The sequence below is a fragment of the Empidonax traillii genome, unplaced genomic scaffold (genome assembly GCF_003031625.1).
Source record: "Empidonax traillii isolate 1590-97213 ecotype Southwest subspecies unplaced genomic scaffold, ASM303162v1 scaffold726:size354854, whole genome shotgun sequence".
Lineage (NCBI taxonomy): Eukaryota > Metazoa > Chordata > Aves > Passeriformes > Tyrannidae > Empidonax > Empidonax traillii.
The window spans coordinates 280970-297078 of record NW_020955919.1 but is presented as its reverse complement, the minus strand read 5'-3'; the positions used below and the strand labels follow the sequence as shown (position 1 = coordinate 297078).

At 38.3% G+C, this 16109-nt stretch overlaps 1 protein-coding gene across 6 annotated transcripts in view; it reads right to left on the bottom strand.

The window, feature by feature from the left end:
* The window catches only part of USP15 (ubiquitin specific peptidase 15), a 69005-nt gene extending 56065 nt beyond the window's left edge, over positions 1-12940 (bottom strand). For 3 of the 6 annotated variants that reach the window (XM_027900424.1, XM_027900425.1, XM_027900426.1), the window contains exons 1-2: positions 12802-12932; positions 3078-3205 (exon numbers count right to left, since the gene is read on the bottom strand). In XM_027900424.1, coding sequence (XP_027756225.1) covers positions 3078-3205; positions 12802-12890 — 217 coding nt within the window. In that variant the 5' untranslated portion in view covers positions 12891-12932. Of the gene's footprint in view, positions 1-3077; positions 3206-12801 lie in introns of all 6 variants that reach the window. The other 3 variants (XR_003573093.1, XM_027900430.1, XM_027900429.1) reach the window with 3 other exon arrangements.
* Between the last annotated feature and the right edge of the window lie 3169 nt (positions 12941-16109).

Below are 16109 nucleotides of genomic sequence, written 5' to 3'. Positions count from 1 at the left end.
CCTCGACAAATCAGAGGACTGGGCAATCACCAACCATTGGAAGTTCAACAAGGGGAAGTGCTGGATTCTGCACCAGGGATGGGGCAACCCTCGATGTACATACAGACTGGGGAATGGGATGCTGGAAAGCAGTGCCATAGAAAGGGACCTGGGAGTCCTGGTTGATGGCAACTTGAATATGAGCCAGCAGTGCCCTGGCAGCCAGGAGGGCCAACTGTGTCCTGGGGGCATCAGGCAAAGCATTGTCAGCTGGTTGAAGGGGGTGATTGTCCTGCTCTGCTCTGCACTGGGGTAGCCTCACCTTGAACACTGTGTGCAGTTTGGGGCACCACAATATAAGAAAAGCTTTCAGTTGTTAGAGAGCCTCTGAAGGAGGGCAGCGAAGATGGGGAAGCCTTATGAGGAGCGGTTGAGGTCACTTAGTCTGTTCAGCCTAGAGGAGACTGAGTGGTGACCTCACTGCAGTCTACAACTTCCTTGTGAAGGGAAGAGGAAGGGTAGGCACTGATTTCTTCTCTTCCTGTCCTCCAGTGAGAGAACCCAAGAGAATGGCCTGAAGTTGTGTCAGGGGAGGTTTAGGTTGGATATTAGAAAGAGGTTCTTCACCCAGTGGGTGAACTGGGCACTGGAATGGGCTCCTCAGGAAAGTGGTCACAGTACGAAGCCTGACAGTTCAGGAAGTGTTTGGACAATACTCTTGGGCACACAGTGTGACTCTTGGGGATCGTCCTGTGCAGGGCCGAGGTGGACTTAATGATCCTTGTGGGTCCCTTCCAGCTTGGCATGTTCTGTGATTCTGTGATAGCTCTTTTCAAGATTCAGACTGTATTTCTGCACTGATCTGATATAGCGAGAAGGGTAATTTGGATTCTCTTCTGTCCTTCTAGAAACACCAGCACTTACTCTAATATAAAGTTTTTCAGAACCATCAAACAGGTACCCTGATTCTGACAATTCAGTCCCTCATATACAACGTTTTCTATGATGAACAATCAGTTACTCTAAATGAGTACTTCCTTGTGCCTGCTTTGATTATAACTCTCTTCTTTTGAAGACGGAACATGTGCATTCCATTACATTCAACATTTTTTGCAAATACTGAGATTAACTGAAATCTCTACCTGTTACTTTTCATGGCTTTCACCTCACCCAAATGTTCTGGAAACAAGGAAGAAGCATTTAAGTAATACAGGCACAGCACACTGCTTCACTTTTCTAGAATCAGTCTTTCTTGTGTTTAATTATTGTTTTAGTTATTACTGCATTACATGACAGAATATATGAGAAAGCATGCCCAATTTAGATTATTTTATTCTTTATATCAAATGCACATTTTCAGATTTAACACTTAAGGAGAGCAGTATGGGAGCAATAGTGCTTAAGACAAAATTAAATCCAAGCATTTTCAGGTTCAATTTATGCTACATAGAAAACCCAGTAGAGAGGATTGCTGCTTTGCAGTGGGTGAAGGAGACAGCTAGTATTCACTCGGCACTAATGCCCCTAATTTTAAAATTACTTTCACACAAGAACAGTAGTTTAGAACCATGAATGAGTAAAAAGTGAAGTTCATAAACCCCAATGCTCTTTATTTTAAAAGGGGCAATGGCAGTGTCGAAACAATAGAACACAGGTTTTCAGGAGCTTTGAAGAAAACGGCTAACATGACTTCAGATTTGGACAGCTAATGCTAAAGGAGGCTTCATAACACAGTAACTTTAAACATAATCTGAACATGTCAGTAAATTAAGTAATAAATAATACAGATAAACTAACACACAATGCTTGACACGACTAGAAATCACCTTTTTTAAAGGGGAGATACAGAAGAGAGAACAGATCCTGCCTCACTGAGGATCAAAAGATGTTGCTACATCTGATTTCAACTGAGAAGTATCACCTGAACATCCCCGCCTCACTGAAAGATTTACTACAAGAACATACAAAAGATCTAGATCCTCACATTTCAAAAACCAAGACACATCACTCACCTGGAGCAAAAAGACCTTAAAGTCTGTGGATGGAAGAAAACATAGATGCCTATGACAACACAGCACCTTCTACAAAGGCACTGATACTAGTCACTGTCAGAGTCACAGTCAGCACGCTCACTCACACTGACAACTAGTACAATATGGTGTGACAAGTTCTATGAAAGAGGCAATCAGCTTTAATATTTAACTTATAAAATAATGAGATATTAATTATAGAAGTTTTGAATTAAGAAAGTCAAGGGTTCATCACAAATCCCATGGAGCTGCATAAATTTATATTACTATGTGCCAACAAAATAAACAGTACTATTTACATTATTTGTAAGTGCAAAGAAGAAAACCAGTTATCGGCTAGATTTTGAATCCACTAGATTTTGCAGATTAAATATTAACAGCTGTAACGGTACTTCCATACTGGACATTAAATATAGAATTTGACATGAAGATTAAAATATGTTGGAAAATATTCTGAGATCTGTGTCTACAAATCTGGCTACAGTTCAGCAAAAATCAGTCAGACCTAAGAATTATAGCAGTGACAGCGTTTAACCATACTTAAAAGAATGCAAAAAATTAGGAATTATCTTCTATTATTTCACACCACTTAGGCACTGAACTGTATAATACCACTTCTTCAGTGGTTCCAGAATCAAAGTAAGAGTCTGGGGCTCATTTACAAAAAGAAAATTTTGTAAATCTTGTTTTAAATCAACCAACTTGGTTAAGTTATCACAAAAAAAAAAAAAAAAAGAAATCTTAGTGAACCCAAGCTAGCTATTTGTCACCTAAATTTCAGCTCCCAGGATAACCCCAAAACTCACTGTAAACCAGGAATTTGTACATTATTAAATATTGTGTTACCATTGCAAAGAAGTTCCTATAATTTTATTTATAAAATTGCGATTCTAATTTTGGAAAATCTATTCCAGCTCCCATGTCATAGTCTGAAAACAAAGAAAGAAAAATTTTTACCTTCATATATGCTGAGATTAATTTACAGCATTGACTCCAAAAGATGAACAACTGGTGACACATTTGCACTTAATGTTAGTAGGAGTTTAATACAGAATCAGAAGCAATTACCTTTGAGAAGTCCAGAATTATCAATAGGACCAGGGTACACATTCTGATCTCCCATCTGGTATTTGTCCCAGCTGTCAAAACCAACATATTTTTTCCACTGTTTGAACCAGCGACTATCCACTAGATACCTTAAATAGAAGAAGACATACATGTTAATTATTGGTATGCTACTACTTTCTAGATCACTGATTAGTTAATGATATGCACTGGTATTCATCAGCCTTCAAAATGGAGAATGTTTTCTCTCTGTTCTGCTAACCTTTATCAACATCTCCTACCAACGAGGACTTTAACCGTGGGCAATTAAAGATTCCATTAATCACAGTGTGCAAGTACATTTTACAAGACTGCCAATACAACATATCAGATGCTGAAAAATGGCAAGTTGAACAAACATTTCACTTTTTAGCATGAACGATCATCACCCTTATTTGCTCTTCTCAATTTGCAAATTCAGGAGACACAAGGTAATAAGACAGCCCTTTAAAAAAGTGTGAGATAACTTTTAGTAAAATACAGTTTCCTGATGGAGTTTCATTTACAACATTCATATGCAAGTTGAAAACTTCAGAACTTGATGTCCTGTCAAGAACCAGTGAGTGTGTCTTCTTCCTTTGAGTCAACATCAACACATCCTGCTTTTGAGGCAGGACTAGATGTTCCTCCCCCAAATAATTATCAACATCACACTTCCATATAAAGAGATTTTATCTCTAAACTCAGCTCCACAATATTTCTATCTAGATTAAACCGTTGCCAGTCTGGCTTTTGCGAAATCCAGCAATGCCTACATTTTATATCTTTTTGTCCAGAATTTCCTTAAGATCGAGATACCAAATTTGTTCAGTGATGCTCAGATTTCCTTTTTTTTTTTTTTTTTTTAAAGATATCATCTTCATTATTTCTCATTCCTAAATATATAATGCTTGGTCTGTCCCAAACCTTTTGTTACTACCTTAGGATGAAATGCTAGAGGTCAAACTGAAGATCATAGGCAACCCTTGCTGTTTTCTTCAGTATTTCACTACTGAACTTGTATTTGTAGCCCACCAATAATATGCTTCTGAATTTCTAAGAGATTGCAAAACTTTCTGATGATTCAAATACTACTCTCTTAATACATATAGCTTTATTAGGCAATCATTCTGTAGGGGTTACTCATGAACACCATGGAAAAAACTCAGAAGAAAAACATTAGCCCCATCTGCTGCGGCCATCCAGTTCTGTTCTCCATAAGAGCCGTAACTGTGTGTGGTTATGAATGCAGTTACTCTCAGGTACCCATTCAACCCCCAAAACTGCCAGCCTTGTCCCCTGTTCCATCCCATGGCATCTACTTCCTTGATCTGAATTTGAATGAACCATGACTCTTAAAGAAGGTAAGCTATAATCTTACATAGAAAACAAAATATCAGACAGGGAAACTGCCTATTGCGTTGATTAATGCTTAAGAAATTACTGCTCTTGTAGAACTATTTTACTTTTCAAATGCTTTGTGCTAAATGTCTTATTATACACCAGTAACATAGTGATCAATACAGATTTTTGATAATTGGATTTAGCAGTGCAAGGAAGCAATTACACCATGCTCAGCTTAGGGGGATCAACCTGCTAAAGTACTTATGTACCTAAAATTCAGACTTCTTAGCATTAATGGAAAAAGAAATGATCAGAAATTCACAGACTATTGCTTTTGATTCCACAAACACATTCAATATAACCTTCTCACCAAGATCAACAAGACTCCTCATCGGCACAAAAGAAGGCAAATCATAGGAAGGTCTTAATTTATCTGTTCATCAATGCTGTAACACCCATGATACAATCAACCACCTGAAAACTAAATATTACCTATGAAGGACGTTCAGTAATTTCAGAAGAAAATACAAAGCTCAAGTAAACAGAACTACATTTGCTAAACCTTAATTTCTTAAAGAATATTTGATTACTTTTTAAGGGAAAATTATTAAACACTTGCGGTATGCACTTGAGACCAGATAAGCTGCACTGAATATGTCTTGTCCCAGATACAAAAAATAGCACACCATGAATTAGTAAAAACAAAAATATAAAATATATGTATATTAACCTTGGTACAATGTTTGGTTTTTTGTTACTACTACCTAATGCAGGAAAGAGTTCCAAACACGTCTAATGCTACAGCAGTTTTTTGGACTGTGGACCTGACTCAGAAAGTGTACCCCAGGACACTTTAGCAAAGTCAAAAAATATGGCCTATCCATTTTTTAAAACTATGATTAAGAAATGTTTGTTACTTAGCTCTGATGGAATTGAGATTTCACTTAACCAGGAAACACAAATTTTGCTCTCTCAAATGTCATCAGTCAAGCTAGTCAACAGCATAACCATCTTCAAGGGTAAAACACACCAAGAGGATTTGTAATAAAGACTGAACACAAGAACAGTTTCAAATTTCTAGATATTCTGTTTTGAGAGGCAAACCCTAAAAACTAAGAAAACTTCATAGCAAGGTGAACTGATCAACTCTAAAACAGCAGATGCTTGACATTTATAAACATTTTAAATAAACCAGTAACCTCAACTGGCCTGACGAAAACAGTACAAACAAGTCACTTAGAGCCAGCAGGTTGATAATCTAAAATACTGAGATAGTCCCAAACCCATACACTCAAGTATGGAATGTTTAGTAGTAATAATATTGTAAATATCTGTACAGTTTAATTAGCTTCAGGTGTTTTCTTTTAGTTGTATTATGCATCCTTAAATTGATCTAAATTTTGAGCATGTTTGTGAACATGTTCTCAGTTCAAGTCTGGCCTACATCAGTACTCAGAGTTTACTTCGGAGTGGAGCTTCAGATTGTTTCATAAGATATATCTGCTATCATTTGTAGAATGTTTCTTGCCTGTGTGAAGAAGATTATCATATAAAAGGAACAATTTATACTCTAAAGTCCCTTGAAATGCCAGATAATGGAATAAAACATGAGGAAGTGGAATTAAGTTGCAACAGGGAAAGTTTAGACTGGACATCAGGAAAAGGTTCTTGGCTGAGAGGGTGCTTGGTCACTGCAACAGGCTCCCAGGCCACAAAACCAAGCCTGTCAGTTCAAGGAGCATCTGGATGACACTCTTAGCCATATGGTTTAGCTTTAGGTAGTCCTGCAAGGAGCAGGAAGTTGGACTCAATGATTCTTATGGGTCCCTTTCAATATTCGGCCTTGGCCAAGGGTCGGTCCATCTGGAGCTGGCTGGCACTGGCTCTATCAGACACAAGGAAAGTTTCTGGCAGCTCCTCACAAAAGCCATGCCTGTAGCACCCCCACTACCAAAACACAGCCAGGCAAACCCAGGGTCACTCAAATAAATTTAAAAACAGGGTCACTCAAATAAATTTACCAATATAAGCCCATTCTTATGTATGATCAAGTGTAGAAACTAAAGGTAGCCCAAAACGGGATTACTTACAGCTTTTGTACATTAACTTACAAGTAAAAAAAACAAAGCTATTGCAACACTTTTAAATACATCTTCATTTCCTAAAAATTCAACAAATTATAAAAATTAGTAATAAGTTTATGGACACTGTACACCGAACAAAAGAAAGTACTAGTGGGAAACTTGCTAACTGATTTCAAAATTCTCCCACGGTATGTAATTTTTTCGTGTCATTTAAGTTCACTTGTGGTTTACTGTACGTTTTGACTTAACAAACCTAATTAACACAGTATCAACAACACAGGAGTATAATGGCATTCCTTCTTTACCTCAACATCCAGGCTCATACAAAAAAAATCTGAACAGTATGACTAAGATCTTACTATTTCCCATTGCCACCATATATAGAATTAAACAACATGTAACCTAGACTTATTTATATTGACTGATACATCAGCTCTCTGAATGCTAAATCAAAACAGTTACCTGTAAGATGCAATAAAGATACTTCACCGAGAAAGACTCATTCCTGCACTGTGTACTGCTGGGACATCCTGTCTTCTGAACACCAGTTATTTCACTTTTAATAGTAAAACTGTGCAAATCGTCCAGAGAGATAGTTGAGGGTTTGTTTTTTTTTTACCCTCCTCACTGTGCACGAGCACAGATTAAGCAATTCAGAGGACAAAGTGGAACAACTGTGTTGCTGAAAGCAAATGAGGACTCCCTGTTTAAAGGTATAGCATCCAATTTTTGTTCTTGCGAAATGCAACTATAAAAATAAGACAAAAATGGGTTTGTACCTGTATTTCTACTTTGATCAAACTGACTGAAATTGCTTGACTAAATACACTCATGAGGATTAGATGCCTTCAAATTAAATCTTCTTTCAAAATTAACAAGCTCTTGAAGTTCAAAATGGTGACAATTATTCTATACACAAAACATCATTTCGTTCAAAATGTAGGTAAATCCACAAGAAAAAAAAAATTCGGTCTCAAAGAGAAAAAATATATAGCTTACCTTGCATTTTTAAGAAATCTTACTCTAAATATTTCACATTCCTTTTCAGAAGTAAGTTTAGTTCAACTAAATGCACCGATTTCAAATCAACTAATCAAATTCTCTCTACAGCTCTCCATGCTCTGCTTCCATAACGTGCTGTAGTAGTCCAAGCAGCACATTCTTCACCCATATTACCAAAAGGCTAACCAAAAGACATGATTCAGCCAAAATTAGTGGACTGTAATTTTATGCTAAAATTTCAGTGTGAACATTATATTAACAACCATTTAAGTATTTTGTATACCCTTAGAAATTTTCCATTAAATAAAAACTTTTTATTAAAAAATAATCTAACTTCTGAATCAATGCTTGGACTTCCAATTTTCAGGCGAAAGCCTGACATAAACATGATTAACATGCTCTCACCCCACCTAATCTATTAACACAAGAAAATTACATCTATTCATTTCCATTTAAGTATTGTACCAGAAGAATTTACATCTTCACAAACTGCTGGTGAAATACAGCACTATTTCTTATGCAGTGAAAGAAACCTAACACAAAATTTTAACCACAAGGTCTTAAAGTCAAAAATCAGCAACTTAAACCCCATTTGAAAGAAAAAACCATGCAATTCTTAATTCTATCCTTGTAACACTGACGTAGTGTTCCTTGTCTCTCATTTTAAGAAGCTATCAAAACAATTCAGGATATCATTCCAAGTATTATTGAGGTGCAGATCCGTGACATCTCATAATGTTCTCAGTGAAATCAAGTAAAATCTTCCATTAACATTCAATCTAGATTCTGTTCATGTACAGCACAGTAGTGGATGATCAAATGCGGAAAACACTGAGAAGACCACAGTGTAAAAGGCCATTAAAGCTAAGCACTTCAGCATCAAGGTTGTTATCAATTACGGCACGGTAGGGTTTTCAAGTGCTACAGATGTCTGTTCATCAAGATGCATGACTTTTTATTGCAGACAGTTAAAATGCTTATATATTTTTGGTGGGGCAATTCACTTCTGGAGGGAAAATCCTTTAACGTTGAACTTGTCATATCTACTGATCATTCACTGGGAAGGATTTTTACCCACTTAATTTTTACTTATTCTCTTCAGTGACCAAGTATAATACTTGAAAAGCCAATGAAATTTTCACAGGTCAAAAAAATAAGCATATTGTCTTCACTGTTCAAGAAATGTACTCTGTGGATTACAAAAGTACTCACCCTGGACTCAGCAGAACTTCGTAAGTGATGTTTATCAGAGAAACATCTGAAAACTTGAAATACTATATTTCCATAGTTTTACTAATTTGCAAATCTTAAAAATCAAGAACAGATTAAAAATTGATCTTATCACTCTGTGAAGTGATGACCAGCACCAAAACTCAGTGGCTAACAGGACTGAAAATCAACATCTTCTTTCTGGTCTAAACCTGACTAGCTTCAGTTTACAGATACTGTCTTAAATCTTTATCTGCTTGTCTAAAACTTCTTGTCCTAGAGGACATCTTCTTATGTAAGTATTTCAGCACAGGACTCAGAATTCTATCCAAAGAGACAAGGACTCTCAAAGCTCGTCTCTGAAAGACAAGGCTTCCGCTTTCGCTATTACATTTTGAGAATCACGAACTCATTCCAAATGAACACCTTCCATGACACGTGGACACTAGAACTGGGCAGCATGGTTTCACTTACATATTGCTGCATACAATACATATTTGTATTGCTACTCTGTATTGTCTACTCAAACACCTAATGACTGCATTTGTTCCTGTACCCACTAAATAAACTCCTTGTGATAGTTTTTGTCCACTGTAACAGCCTAACTCTTATCCATGTTACTACTTTTAAAAACACCAATAACTTGTATATTCTCATCTGCTCACAACTCCCTACGACAAGCAATAGATGAAAGAAGTACAGTGGGGAACCTCTGGGAGAAAGAGAGAGAGAAATTGGTAAAACTGACTGCCGTGCTGTTAGCCATTTTTAAGTCACTATCACCCACTCAAATGAAACCATTTGCTGGCAGGTGATACTTAAAGGCGAGAAATGTGGCTTCATATCCTAGACCACGGAGGGACAAGGAGGGACAAAGTGCGTAAGAGGTAGCCAAGAGTATGAAAGCATTTGTAATGACATATTTAACTAACTGAGACATCTCTGACTAAGGGAGCCACAGAACAGGAACTACAGGGAAATCAGAACAGAAGGTGGTCTTAAAGGTAAAATCAAGAAAACACACCTCAATATGGGAAGAAATGACCAAGAAATTCACACAAGAATCGACACATATGATCTGACAGTGTCATCTCTATAAGAAAACTGTGCCAAGATCTGTAACTTTCAGTATTGAACTTTACTTCCATGACATGTAAAACCAGAAAAACTTGGCAAGGTTCTCAAGAATATCACTGCAGCAACAGAGGCATTAAATGACATCATCAAGACCAGTTGGTCATGCAAATTATACTGTTGTTAAAAAACTGATGAACATCAACAGCTCTTCAGTTTCTGAGAGTGGAAGATACTGATTCAAATTTGCCTGCAGCTGTAACAACCAATATTTTTTGTCATTCTAAATGAGAGGTTAAAACCTCCTCAAACAATAAATTCTCCTTACTTGTCAAGCACCAGCAGAATTTCAAAACACTGAGAAGTAATCATATCAGATGCTAAACTTGTGATATATACAATGAAATACAACATTTATTCTCTTCTTACACAGAAATCTAGGTCTTTCAACCACAGATCCTGAAGATTCTTTGGACAATAATGCATACATTAATTCAAGTTCCAAGGAACACAAGTGTGGGTTTTATACTGAATTTACTAGAAGGAGTCAACATTATTTAAAAGAACTGATAAACAAAGGAAGTTCTTGCTTTGAAAAGCTTACATTTGATGTTTATTTAATGTATGTTTAAAAAACCAAGATAAATAGGGAGATGGAAGAATCCTCAATCTCTCAGAGTTCAATAATTTATTAACTGCCCATAAAAGAATGCAAAGAAGACCACTGGGACAAACTAGCCCAAAAGGTTGTCGCTGCAGACAGAACAGTCAAAAGATACTGACCTTGCCTGCCCATTGGAGCAATACAGTTTAACCCATACTATTCCCAAGCTACCCCTGAAAACATCTAATGGAACAAACTCTACAGCTTACTAATTCGCCTGCTCAAATATTTCCTCATTCCAGTGATTCTTTTTTCCAGTATCTAACTCTAAAAACCTTGCATTTCACGTCAATTTTATTTCTTTTTCTCTGCAGTGCACATGAAGAACTAATGAAGAAATTCAATGGCCTCTTCATAGATACTGTCAGACTTGCCTCTCTTCATCCTGTTCTTTAGTTCTTTTTTTCTTACAGGAAACCCCCAAAGCTTTATACTTTCCATATATAGCTTATTGTTCTCTACACTTAAATTCTGAAAAGCATGGACAAGATGTTCAGTATAAGCCAGTAATTTTAAAAGGACTGCATTTTAGTGCTGTAAAGCTCAAACAGAACAAGCTGATATGGCACTGTTGATTTTTTTTTTTTTAAAGCAATATTTACTACTGAATGAATGGAATTCTGAATCATGGCTTACGGCACTTTAACTGGTTTTTTCCTTACTGATATCCCAAAAGATCAAAAAGCTATTGACAAAATACCTATGAAAAAAAGCATTCAGACTAAACATACCCTTTACTTTGTGCATATATATAGCTCTAAGTATAAATCCTACAAATGCACAGGTATACACATTTATGTAGCGAGATTTAACAATTCTTGAGTCAAACTTCACAGGACTTTGCCATAACTTACTCATTCTTAAAACATTTGATCACTATCAGTGTCAGTCACAGCTGGATATATTTTCACAGAACATTTAGAAGCTTTTTCTGTGTAACTGTTCCTTTCGTGTTAAAATATCTAACACACTAAAAAAAGTAACAGCACAGTAAACCTACGGTTTTGGTCATGCTGTAAACTTGTCAAACAGGTACTATCACTTTGAATAATATTAACTGCTTGAGACATTTTTCTAGTACTTGGGAACTACAGAACAGAACATATAACAGAACAACAAAACATACAACCATAACAAAAAATATTTTTGAAAGATTACAAGCCTAAGCACACTTTTACTACTGCTGGTAATTTTCAACACTATTATGTGAATTGATTTCCTTTTCCTAGTTGCTTCTACTTTTCCAGTTTAAAGAGCAGTCTGCTCAAATGCCAAAACTGAACACATACTCAGCAGTATTTGAATAATGCATTAGAATATATGGTTCTGACACATGCTGCAGTATCAACACTGTTAAATGTAGTCTTTTATAGAACTGGAACAGCGAGTGATGACAGCTGAAATGAGGTGGGCAAGTTCTACTTCAGTGTATTCATAGTTAATTTTCAGTAAGTTAATCCTTCAGCCTTTGTCTTTGGGTGACAGTTTCACACAGGAAAAGATGAAGAAATTGAGTGGTGGAAAAGGTGTCAGTTCCTTTTTTTTTTTTCCCCCTCCTAAAAACAAGTCCCGTTTTCTAGCCTCAGAGAACTACAACTACAGAAGCTCAATTACCAAATACATGCTAGAAAGAGATGTTTATTTAACCTAATTATTTTCAATCGTGGGTTATTCTGTTGACAATTTAAACGGTATACTATGAAATATTTTATGACTAACCAGGACATAATATTTTTTAAACATCTGTTGTAGAAGAGGTATCATAAAGATCCGTTTGCACCCTCGGGGTCTCTTTCTTAGGTAGCCAGCACGTTCGCAGTCGAAATAAAATTTAAACTTAAGGCTTGTCACAGCCCCGGACAGCCTTCAGTGCCCCCCAGCCAGGGTACAAATATGATTTTTGACAACTTGAAGGTGACGCCGGGGCCATTTCAGCGCGGAAAAGGGAAGAGATGCCTACCAGCGGAGCTCCTCTCCCCGCACAACCCAAACAAGTACCCGCGGGCTCCGGTCCCGCTGCCTCCCCTCCCCCGCCGGGCGCTGACCTCGGTGCCTTCCCCGCGGCCGCCGCAGCCCGGCCCGGGCCGAGGCCCCGCCGCGCCCAGGCGGCCGCTCCCTGCCCGACGGGGGCTGCAGGGGCCGAGCGGCGGGGAGCGGGAGGACAGCACTGCCCCCCTGCCTTCTGCCTCCCCTCTGCCGACAGCGGCAGAGCCGCCCACGGGAACGGGCAGGGCCGAGGGGAAGGAGGTCGATCCCTCCGCCAGCCAAGCGCCCTGGGGGTGGGGGGCGCCGCCCGCGCCGGTCAGCCAAAGCCTTCCCGCCCGTCCCTCACCAGGTGTCGCCCTTGCGGAGGGCGGTTTTGAGCAGCGCCGCCACGTCCGTGCGCTGTGTCTCCAAGTCCGCCGCGCCGCCCTCCGCCATCTTCTCCCCCCGGCAACGGCGGCAGCAGGGGCAGGGGCGCGCCGCGCTGCATGCTGGGAGTGACGCCGCCGGGAGCTGCCCTCGGCCCCGCCCCGCCCCCGCCCGCGGGGCGGGGCCCGGCGGCGCCCGGGGAGCAGCAGCGCCCCCTGGCGGACGGGAGGTCTCTTGCACCGCCCCCGGCCCCGCCCCCCAGATCCCCGCCGCGGAAGGGGCGCGCCGCGGATCGGGTTGCGGGATCCCCGCACAGGGATACCGTTTGTGCTGCTGTGCAAATAATAATAATAATAACAATAACAATAATAATAATAATAATAATAATAATAATAATAATAATAATAATAATAATAATTGATCGGCGTTCAAGTACACTGAGTGACTCACATTAGCTTTTCCAGACCTTCGCAGAAACCAGCGGATGATTTATTGTGTTTGTTTCAGCCTTGAACCGACAGTGCAACCTGTTGTTTGGCATTTCACAAAAAAAAAAAGGAAAAAAAAATTAAAACAAGGCCCTTTGCTACGTTGTGTACAGGGTTCTCTCCTTTCTGTTCGTATATAGATTTCAAAAAAGCAGAGTAGTGTAGAAATTGTGGGCTAAGGTTCTGGTTACAGCTATCTGAAAAGAGAGTTTATTCTTATAGATCTTATGTAATGCCTGTAATTGTATACTTTGCCCCCTTCTTCCACCCAGGTGTGACTAACACTAGAAATGTATCTTAGGCTGCCGGTCAGGTGTTATAAGCTATCAGGCATTATTAGCTAATCAGCATGTGGAATCTAGTCACATGTATCTGGTACGAACAGCACTAAGAAGTGCTATTTTGATATATACACAGCAAAAAAGAATGGAAGTAAGGCTGTTATGCAGCCATGGCAGCCAAAGCTAAGTAAAATTATCAGGATTATCAGTAAAGATAATGATGTTGAAATAAAGGCAAAATCATTTGTGGCTGGAAAGGGAATACAAAAATCATACAGAATATGTAAGTAGAACTCGCAAGAGCTCAGAGGGACTGGTGGTGACACAGATTCTCTAAGAACTGGAATATGAAATTCCAGGAGGAGGGGCAAGCAAGTTAAAGATAAATGTTATGGAGACCTGTGGATATAATGGCTACATTTAATGAGAGAAAACTGAGCCAGACAACAAGAATATTTCCAGCCTCTTGAGGAACAGATTTATGAATTAGAATTTCAGAGTTTGGAAGGAAGAACTGTGACAAGTTCCCGCCACACACACACACCAGGGCTTGACAAATAAGAACAGTGTTTTACACTGCAAAAGTTATCGCTGTGCCAAACTTGAATTTATATAAAAATCATATTTTCATGGAAATTTGGGGCAGCAATATTTCTGTATCCACCCTGATGGAAAACAGCTTCATTGCTCATCAGTCTGTTGCCTGACCATCAACAGCTTACATTGCCAAAAGGTTCACCTGGAGCCACCTGTGCTGCTGTGTTTTGTGTTGCCTATCTGCAGTTATTAGGTGAAAATCTCTTATTCCTGAACTCAGTCTATTTGAGGCACCTTGTGGTGGCTTGTGGTATTAGGTGCTACAAATAGAGACAGAAAAGTGTACAATGTGCCATCTGAGGCAGAGCTTTAAGAATTGCTAGGGAGAGACAAGAGCAAGACTCTTTCTGGGACTGTCACTGCTTCACATAAAGCAACTGCATCTTTCATAATAGAACAGCATCCTAAGCTTAACTCATATTTTTGGAAAATGCCAGTTAGTGTTAAGTCTGAGTTGCCCTTGGCAGTACAGGAGAAGAGTAAAAAAGAAGAACAAGCTTACCGTTACACAGAGAACTTGCACTGGAACAGGGATGTCAGGGTGAGGTTGAGCTGAGTAACCATATGCTGTGCACGTGTGGAGGGGGGTGATGTGAAGGCTTGTACTGGGTTGTATTATATTTATAGTACATTATTTAAAAAAAACTCACAACAAAACCCAGCACCAAAATACCTAAATTGAACTTCAGAAAATTATTAATGTCTATGGGCTTTGATTCTGTACAATTTTCATCATTATTCTCGAACTTGTTTACATAAGGAGTAAATTGGTTTATGCTTACCCATATGTGCAATTTCTAGGTGCATCATTAAGAAGTTTTGCTGGCTATGATTCACACAACTGCATTAGTAATTGTACAGTTGTGTTACCAGACTCTGAAATGGCTCTGAATATATCTGTTGAGGACATGTAAAATGTGAAGGTGATAAAATTTAATATTTCAGTAAGGTCAAAGTCTGTTTAGCTACATTTTAAGTTTTCATAGAGTTGTCCCATTTCTGTAAAAATAGCTCAAAAGGGATCATGATTATATATTAACACAGATGAATCCACATGACTATAATTCATGCTTCATAAAAATTCTATTTAATTTTTAAAATCTGTCCCTATATTTTTATGATGCAATATAATCTCAGGTCAGGAAGGATAAATAACCATTGTATCGCAATAAAAACAGCTCCACAATACGAAGGGATTAATTTAGGGGTGATAATTTAAATAAAAGCTAATAAAATCAAACTAATTTTATGTACATTTTAAGAGATAGACTAATCAAAGCTTAAAATGTGTTAGAATAATAAAGCAAAGCTCATTAGTTTGGTACAGTAAAAATACATACAACCAAGAAGAGCTAGAAGAAGCACAAGCTTACATTAAGAGAAAAGTACTTAGCATTTGATCTTATTCTTTGAGATCATTGTAGAAATTCAGAGCAGCTCCAGCTAGAAGTCACAGGACATTGGTAGAAGGCAAATCTGCTCTTCTCTCATTGTTATTGATGCCTGTTTGACAATGCTGGAGGGCTGTGGAAATGATGTAAAAGATGGTGTTTCATGCTACCTACTCTCTGTTCTGGAAAGAAGGGAGAAAAAAGGAAGAAAAGGTAATCCACTAACATGCAGTCATAGGAGCAGGATTTCATCAGGAAAGATTGATGGTCAATCGGACACATTTCTGTATATTCATAAATTCATAATCTGGTAGAAAAATGAGGAATCATCAGAATACTTAATGAAACATTTAAATTGCCAGTAAAATTTCGGGTGTTTAAGTAATTCTAGCAGTATTATACTGTGAAATAAATGGCCTCATTAATCTCAATCTGTAATAGATTAAGCTCTCCTTGCATTTTCTTTTGCTAGATTTCCTACAGAAGAAAGCCTTGTGCATTTTGGAGCCCCATATGATTTCAACAAAATTT